A 9,355-nucleotide genomic window follows, 5' to 3' on the forward strand; every position below is an offset into this window, starting at 1 on the left:
GGGGGGAGGGCAGGGGTTAGGCCAGCATTAGCTTCTTTCTTACTGCTCAACCACTTTTACAACCACAGGAGACTGAGTTCTGCTCTGGCAGCTTTGCCTCTGCTATAAGAAAATCATGTATGGTCTATTTACCAAGTGACACACGGATTTGGGACCAGCCAGGCTACTTGGGGAAGAAACAGCGAAGTTCATTATCTCATCTGCCTATCAAGATTCATAACCGTGGCCTTGGCTTGGTTGTTGTGAGGATTCAATCAAGAACAGGGCTAGGGTGCACCAAAGAAATCCTCTGTCATAGACTTTCATAACATTTTAATGCATTACTTAACCAAATCAAAATACAGGAAAAACAATCATAATTGCCAAAATATGAAAATGTCCAATGACACAGGAAGTACTGAGGGGTGCCAGAGAAGCTTGTGACGCTAGCTAGTCAACAAATTCTTCTTCTCTTCCCGCTTCTTTTCCAGGAAGCACAGACACCTCTGCAGCCCTTAGACAACTATTGCCAAAGCTGTTGGGTTGGCGTGTTCATCTGTGCCAATGGCACCAAGCCCCTTGTGGAAAAGCCCAGAGCAGGGGCCTTTGCCAACAGTTTCCTTACTACCCGAAGGGTGGACCCTGTGGTTGCTGGTTTAAAACTTCAGCAAAGAAGAATATCACTGAAAATGTTTTTATTTGCTTGGAAAAACATCTACTCAGTGAAATTTAATAGCTACGAAAAGCTGACTACACATATATATGTGTATAATTATGTAATTATTTGCTACAGTAGCTCTGCAGAACAAAGGTTTGCCTAGCTCAGCTTGCAATGATAACAGAGCATCCAGTGGCCAAGCTTCCCTTCTCTCCCTCTCCCCAGCATTTCTGCTGGCATTTGCAACTTCCCCTTTGGCCATGGCTCAGTGGGTTTTATTTCTTCTTATGCAATTTACTGACATTATATTCTGGAGCTGGCTCTTTGAAACTCTTGATGCTCACTTCTGTGCTCTAAATCATTTCAGGCATGGACGGGGACCAGACAGAAGGGAGAATGTAAGTGTGAAATGTCATTTAATAAATGCTTGGCACAGGGGCAACCAGTGTAGGGTCAGGGGAGGTGGGTGGGCCTCCATCTGTCCTGCCCCCATCTGAAGTCAAGTAACTAGAGCAAGACCTCCATAGAATCTGTTAAATGCCAGTTTCTGCATCTTTATTTAGAGTTCATCAAGCCGAACTGCCTAGCTCCTCTCGCTCTCAGAGGCCCCTGGTGGCTGACTTCTTGCAGTCTCATTCCCAAGGGAGATTGAAGGGCAGCAATGGAGGAAAGGGTCAGGAAGATGCTGCAGAGTACAAGTCTCACACAAACGTTTCCAAGCCTGCCTCTTCTCCTTTGAAAACCTCCACAGCTCACAAAAGGGGGGCTTAGTGTTGATGGATGTTATTTGATAAAAAGCTAATATCTCTTATTATTTTTCCCATACAGGATGAAGATGATGGTATGTCTGGAGATCTTTTGTACAACCTATCCTCATTTCTTAAAACCTTTATTCTCTCATTTTTTCTGATCAGTTATTTAAATAGAATTATTGAGTATGGAACCATACATGTCCGTTTAACACAGACAGACATACACCAATTGCTTTACCTTGCAACCATAGTAAAATGGAACCACTTGGTTGATTTTCTAAGAAAAACTTAGGTTCACATGTTTAGAACACCTAACTGCACAGAAAATTGCTTATGTCTTGATAAATTTTCTAACACTTATACCTCTTACATACATGGGTACAGAATCAGTAACTGTGGATGAACAAAATATCATGTGCTTTTAGCTTGCAAAAGACAAAATAAAAATTGTAAATCATCTCTGCAATTCACAAGTTTCCCACTAACAATTCTCTCCTAAGTAAGCCGTTCAAAATTAAATTAAAAATTCGCTATAGAGAGCAACAGCAATTTTAAGTGCATTCTAAGGTGATGAACTATCTAGAAAAAAATGAGGTAGGTTATCTTCCTACCATTTGCTAATTACATCTTTTGGATTTTTGTCTCCCCATATGCACTGGTTTGGGGCTTGTGTTTAGTATAAGCTGGGGAGGTACTCTTTGAATGTCCCCAGATTTGAATTCTGACTATATATATATATATATATTTTTCTTCTTCCCCCACAGTGCATCAAAGACCTTTGCCCCAGCCATCACTACCTCCTATGAGCTCCAACACATTCCCTTCGAGATCTGCCAAGCCCAACCCCAAGCACACATTCCCATTGTCTCACATGCCCGGGGCCTTCTCAGAAAGGTTAGTAGCTGTCACCAGTTCTTTCTTTTTTTTTTAAATTTATTTATTTATTAAAGATTTCCCCGCCACCGCCTCCCATTTCCCTCCCCCTCCCCCAATCAAGTCCCCCTCCCTCCTCAGCACGAAGAGCACTTAGTGTTCCCTGACCTGTGGGAAGTCCAAGGAACCCCCACCTCCAACCAGGTCTAGTAAGTTGAGCATCCAAACTGCCTAGGCTCCTACAAAGCCAGTACGTGCAGTAGGATCAGAAACCCATTGCCATTGTTTTTGAGTTCTCAGTAGTCCTCATTGTCTGCTATGTTCAGAGAGACCGGTTTTATCACAGGCTTTTTCAGACCCACGCCAGCTGGCCTTGGTGAGTTCCCAATAGAACATCCCCATTGTCTCAGTATGTGGGTTCACCCCTTGCGGTCCTTAGTTCCTTGCTCGTGCTCTCTCTCCTTCTGTTCCTGATTTGGACCTTGAGAATTATGTCCGGTGCTCCAATGTGGGTCTCCGTCTCTGTCTCCTTTCATCGCCTGATGAAGGTTAATATTCAGGAGGATGCCTATATGTTTTTCTTTGGGTTCTCCTTATTTAGCTTCTCTAGGATCACTAATTATAGGCTCAATGTCCTTTGTTTGTGGCTAGAATCCAAATATGAGTGAGTACATCCCATGCTCCTCTTTTTGGGTCTGGCTTAACTCACTCAGGATAGTGTTTTCTATTTCCATCCATTTGTACGCAAAATTCAAGAAGTCCTTGTTTTTTACTGCTGAGTAATACTCTAATATGTATATATCCCACACTTTCTTCATCCATTCTTCCATGTCTGGGGGCTTGTGTTCTAGCTTCATGTCTGCAGCTATGACAAATACTGCCGAGAAGCAGTGTACAGGATAAAGGGTTTCTTCTATAATCTTAGGTTCTAGACGCACATTTCAGGAAAGCTGAGGCAGGGACTTGAGTAGCTAGTCACATCATAGTCACAGTCCAGAGCACAGAGAATTGAATGTACCCATGTTCCCTGCTTGCACACTTTTCTGCTGGCTGACTTCATTCATTTATATACAGCTTAGGCCCTAACCCATGAAATGGTGTACCTACCATGGGCTGGATTCTCCTACCCCAAGGAACCATCAAGACAATTCCTTACAGATCCACCCACAGGCCAATGTGATCCAGATAATTCCTCAGTTGTGACTGGCTTCCCCGGAGTTAACAACTGTTAACTAGCCGGCACAGTGTAGCCTTGTGGCAAAATGCCAGGAGGAGGAAAGAGATGAGTCATTGGGAAGAACTGTCTTTCCTTAGAAGCGGAATGAGCTTGGTGAGCAACCTGAAAGTGCAGCTGTCCTTGGAGCTCCTGAGCTTGAGGGGAGTAGGGGTTGGCTTGTCTCGCAACTGTTCAAAGGCTGAAAGAAAATGGCAGGTGATGTCACTTGCTTATTTCAAACAAACAGACATGAAGAAACTGAGATAACTGAAGTTCTTGGATGGGGAAACAGAGACTGCCTTGCCCATAACAGAGGCTAAGCAACCATGCTTGGGAGCTGTCCTCAAAAGCATTGTTCCTCTAAAACTAGAATTTCTCAGTCATAATAAGACCATCCGGAAACAGAGGCAAGGCCGGGAGAACCAGGGAAGACCCAGACCATCCCTGCCCAGGAAAGCCAATGGGCTGCCTCACGCTGCTCACCAGGGCTTCCAGCATGCTAGCCCCCTAACGCTTTAGTATTCAAAAAAATACTGTGGAAAACCGTACTGTGGAAAACCGACCATCAACACAACACAAGCCTGTCCACTTCTGCCAACTCTCTAGGGAAATTCTGAAAGTCTTCCCTTTGCACTGGGGTTTTCATGCCTTCAATTCTTTCCGTTCATTTCTCCAGCTGGTCTTCTCTTCGGCCATGCCCCATTGCGTGCACTGTCTCTCACACAACTCTAGCCCCATCTCTTTTCTTGAAAATGCCAAAAACAAGAAGATCAGGTGTGCAGAGTATTACTATTAAATAATATTACTATTTGGGCCAATGGCTGGTGCTAGTGCTTAGCATAGAGAAATCAGATAGCATTCCAGGGCCTCCACAGATTTGCTTCTCCATCTTAGCCTTTCAAATGTCTCTCTGATGCAGCAGCACCCAGCCCTTTGTTCACCCTGGACCCACCCTCTCTCTGCAGACCATCAACTCCTTAGGATTTACTGTTCGCATGCACTCCAATTAGTGTGTCTTTTCTTTGGCCATTCCATAGACTCAAAGACCCAAACCACAGCCCCATTTTTAATGTACTTTTAAATTTGGTTTACAAGCTTGATTTTTATTATTGTTTACCTTTGGCTTGTGAAGCACATTAGACTTCGTCCATCTTGGGACACAATAAAGTATGTCAACTAAATTTCCCCCTTTGCCTATCTTCTATGATGCCATGGAGGTGTGGTGGGCAGCATTAACAAAGCAAGAAGCATCTACACCCTGACTTCTTACTCCAGCTCCCCAGTCAGGTCCAATCACTCCAACTCAGCTTAGAGTTTGTTCTTTTTCTGTCTCTACAGTAATGTTGGCTTCCAGCAGAGTGCCTCCCTGCCACCATACTTCTCTCAAGGTTTGTACGTGATTACGATCTCTGCCAACCGACATGTCTATATGTTTACAGTATAATGTGACTCAAAGCCTTTAGGCAAAGGCTGTTTCCTAAAAGTTTATGACTTCTTCATTTAACACTTAATTCAATGTCTGCAGGTACAAAGACTGTTGGAATGAGACACTACATAGAATCACACACACACACACACACACACACACACACACACACACACACACACACGCACCACCGGTGCCACCAGCACCAGCACCACCAACCACCACTACCAGCAGCAGCAGTAGCAGCAGGCCAGCCTTTATCCCTCATCTTCCCATTCAGAGCTATGTTCCTGATGGTTTGGTAGAGAGTTTAGAGCAGTGCTTAGCTTCTTTGTCTTAGCAATGAATCTGCTCTCAGGTTGTGAATTTGGAAGCATATTCAAACTATAGATTATAAGAACCGAGCCCCAGAGATTCTGAATCAAACCAGATATGGTAGCTAAAATGTGTAATCTCCACCCGTGGGAGGGGATTAAGAGTTTAAGTCAAGAAAAAAAAAAGTTTAAGACCATCTTATGCCAAAGAGCATGTTTGCAGCCAGCCTGGGCTACATAAGATCATGCCTCCAAAAAACAACGAAAGTTTCTGAGTCAGTAGGAGAGACTGGAGACTTTCCTTTTCTAATTATGCTGTTGTGAGTGTTCTCAATGTTCACTGTTTATATAGATACCTGGGAATCATATTCAAGAGGACCTAATTCGGGAGGGCTGGGCATCATCTGGGCTAAAATGAGACTACATTGTAGCAAGTTCCCAGGGGACACAGACGCTATTGGGTCATGTTCTAGCAAAGGCCTATGCACTGGGATGGTTTTAAAGCAAGTGAGCAGTTTATGGTGGCCTCTGGTCTAACAGTTCTACAGCTTGGGGAACTGCAAAATCAAAACCAACAGAAAAGCCGCAGCAAACACTGGCTCTAAAGTAACACCATTCTCAAGGCCTTCCCTTTCTCTCTGTGTAGACACTGAGAACATAATTATCTCGTCACTGCTGCCAATATGCAGGATGTTGCTGAAGCATTCCTTGCGTGCCGTGATGGCAGGCGTCTACGAAAGGCCTGCTTTTTGCATGTCCTTGCTGAGGAACACATTCAGACAATGTGATTTTAGGAATCGGCCCACATTATATTTTTGCATGTTAGTGATTCACTGAACAGTCAGGGTCTTCTCTCAAAGTTTCACCAGCATGGTATGGAACATGGCCCAAAGAACCCTCAGTGTTGGAAAGAGGTAGAAATTATTTTTCCAACCTCAAATTATTTTTTAAAATTAATTAACTAAAAATTAATTTCTTTTACATTCTGGGGACAGTTTACCTTCCCCCCTTTTCCCAGGCCCTCCTCCCCCTCTGTTCCCACCTCTCAATCCACTCCTCCTCCATTTCTGTTTAGAAAAGGTCAGGTCTCCCAAATGACTATCAACAAACATGGTTATCAAGTTCCAGAGAGACTGAGCACCTCCCGTGTATTAAGGCTGGGCAAGGTGACCCAGTACGAGGAGTAGGGTCCCAAAAACCAGTAAAAGAGTTGGAGACAACCGCTGCTCACACTGTGAGGAGTCCCACAAAAAAGCTAACCTACACAGCTGTAACAGATATGCAGAAGGCCTAGCCCAATTCCATGCAGGCTCCCTCCAACCTCATGTTCTTGACAAATGAATGCCCCTACTGTCACGGGGCATCTGTGATGGATGCACTATGAGATGAGAAACAATGACCAACAGTAAACTAATTTTCACAATATTTCACTTTTAAAGGTCCCAGCAATAGACCACCTCTCAGAAATGAAGGCAGAAACTTACCCTTGCCAGTTCCAAACAGGCCGCAACCCCCATCTCCTGAGGATGAGGAGGTAATACAGCTGTTTCTACTTCTGTTTGCCTTTCTCCCTAGCAAAGGGACCTTAAGAAACTCTCATCAGCTGCTCTGCTATATTTGTGTCTTCGGTTAGAGTTTTGCTTATTGCCATTTCATTAAGAGGGCAGCTGTGTAGCTCAGTGCTCAAACCCTTACACAGTGTAAAGCCTTGCCCTGAATCTACAGCTCCACACACAATAAACCAAAAACTAAGGGGAAGATGCAGATGAAAAGAAATGTTTTCTTTAGTGTTCTCTCACAGTCTTTGAGGGGCATTAATAAATGAGAAAAACAATCCTATTTTTTCATGTATCTTGGTTTATAGCCTCGAATGACTAAGTCTCTTAGTTGCTCCATTAAGAGAGATTTTTCATTATGTATGTTACTACTATATAATAAGCTGGAGAAGTTCGTCTATCTTTGTCTTTCCAGATGAAAGGTTCCATTATATAAGGGAGGCTCCTACATAGCTGCTTTTGCAGCCAGTGGCAAGATAAAGAAGCAAATTGCACAAAATGTCTTCCATGTAGTCCCATCTAAGTGATTCAAGTCAAGAAAACAAATGTTTCAAAACCCAGAGAACTGAGGTGGTGATTTATGGGAAATATTAGCTTTTTCCCTTTTCGTTTCTTTTCACTTTGCTTATGTAACTACAGAACTTACAGTGCTTTTAAATTTCTTATTTGCAGACTCCATTAGATGAAGAGTGGTATGTCTCTTATATTACCCGGGCAGAGGCAGAATCTGCTCTCAGGAAGATAAACCAGGTATCACTCTACAGTTTATATTTATGCACTTATAAATATTAGTGGAGGAAGAGAAAGGGCATTGATATGCTTTGGGACTCAAGTATGAGCTGGCTGCTGCTCCTGCTGCTGTTCCTTTAAGAGCCATTAGTGCTGCCATCCTCCCTGCTAGCATCCGTAGACTGCTTCCTCCAAGCCATTACTAAACATGGGTTGGCAAATATTAAGCAGTTTCATTAATGAATGTGTCTCTTTTTGGACCAAAGAATCGTGCAGCATTTCAGACATCTTGTTATTTCATCTTCTTAACACTGAGTTACCATTCAAATTCATGAGAAAGGCCTATCTAAGTTGAAGGCTTATCTGCAAAGTCTCCTAGAAATTTCTAGGTAGTCTTAATGTTATAAAGTTTTGCTCATGTCCAGTGCTGACCCTTAACCCTGAGTCTCCTGGTCAGAGATGGGAGAACAACAGCCCTTCATCTTTCACACTGTTAAGGCTACAGCAACCATCTTCAGTCTCAGCAGCAGATTTGCTCATCTGGGGAAGTGGTTTTTTTAAAATCTGGGTTTCTGAATTTTGGGGAGATAGTGGGAGTACAGATGGGCTGAGGGAGTCTTCAGACTCCCCAAGTTACTGAATTTCAAGCCAAATCTGTGACTCACTGGTCCAGAGGGAAGTTTTTTTTACCAGTTATGTTTTGACTGGTTCAATTAACTATGAACAAAAGAAACAAAGGCTTCATTATTGCATACTGATGGCTCTTTAAAACCAACTCTAATTAAGTACATAGAAGAGGGAGTGATTTACATTGCTCTTACTAATTAGCTCATTTCAATATTAGATCTTTGTCATGCTTTATTACATTGCAGTAATTCTTGTATGAAAATTACAGAACAAATCACATTTTACAAAGTGTTGGGGAAAGGGTAAAAGAACATAGAAAGTCCACATTCACCTGTGTTCAGGTGTGAAATGGGTAAGAGGTAAATACAGTGTGTGGGGTAAGGGGGGATGCATTTCACAGGCAAACTGTGTTCTGAGTGGGAACGTGGAAAGGCAGTTTAGAGAGTTAACTGAAGTGAGCAGTATACAGTAAGTGAGCCACCTTATTTCTTATGGTTCTTCACTCACCTGCTGACTGTTTCCATTGCTGAAAAAAAATTATACCAAGAATCTTCAAAATCTGGGCGGTGGTGGTGCACACTTTTAATCCCAGCGCTCAGGAGGCAGAGGCAGGTGGATCTCTATGAGTTCAATGCCAACCTGGCCTGCAGAGTGAGTTTTAGGACAGCCAGGGCTACACAGAAAAACCCTATCTGGAAGAACCAAAACAACAACAAAAAGCTTCAAAGATATTAACTTGGAAACTTCAGGTACAAGTTCAGCTGTCTCTCATAATAATCAAAAAAGATCCAGGTGACCTGGGATCCAGCTGTGAGAAGAACTCAATGTCAATTGACAGGTGCCAGCTTTGCGGGCCCCTAGAGGCTTGCCTCTTCCAGGCAACAAAAGGACTATTCTTTAACAACATTAACAACAAGCATCTATTCTTCTAGGATGGTACTTTTCTGGTAAGAGATAGTTCTAAGAAGACAGTAAACAATCCATATGTCCTCATGGTATTGTACAAAGACAAAGTTTACAACATTCAGATCCGTTACCAGGAGGAAAGTCAAGTGTACTTGCTGGGGACTGGACTCCGAGGAAAAGAGGTAAGGGCTCCATGCTTCACTCTTTCCCCCAACCCCATGCTGTATAGCAACCATGCAGTGAAATCACATGCTGAAAAGCAACCATACAGCTAAATCACATGCTATATAGCAACCATGCAGCTAAATCACATGCTATA

General features: G+C 43.0%; 1 protein-coding gene across 1 annotated transcript in view; it reads left to right on the forward strand.

Annotated features, from left to right (window-relative positions):
- Lcp2 (lymphocyte cytosolic protein 2) overlaps nt 1-9,355 on the forward strand; it is a 43,879-nt gene that overhangs the window by 30,834 nt on the left and 3,690 nt on the right. Inside the window, exons 14-20 of the mRNA XM_026780138.1 lie at nt 1,005-1,035; nt 1,466-1,478; nt 2,154-2,283; nt 4,817-4,866; nt 6,658-6,752; nt 7,447-7,524; nt 9,063-9,218. Of these exons, the coding sequence (XP_026635939.1) occupies nt 1,005-1,035; nt 1,466-1,478; nt 2,154-2,283; nt 4,817-4,866; nt 6,658-6,752; nt 7,447-7,524; nt 9,063-9,218 (553 nt within the window). The remainder of the gene's footprint in view (nt 1-1,004; nt 1,036-1,465; nt 1,479-2,153; nt 2,284-4,816; nt 4,867-6,657; nt 6,753-7,446; nt 7,525-9,062; nt 9,219-9,355) is intronic.

This window comes from Microtus ochrogaster, chromosome 7, assembly GCF_000317375.1.
Source record: "Microtus ochrogaster isolate Prairie Vole_2 chromosome 7, MicOch1.0, whole genome shotgun sequence".
Classification (NCBI taxonomy): domain Eukaryota; kingdom Metazoa; phylum Chordata; class Mammalia; order Rodentia; family Cricetidae; genus Microtus; species Microtus ochrogaster.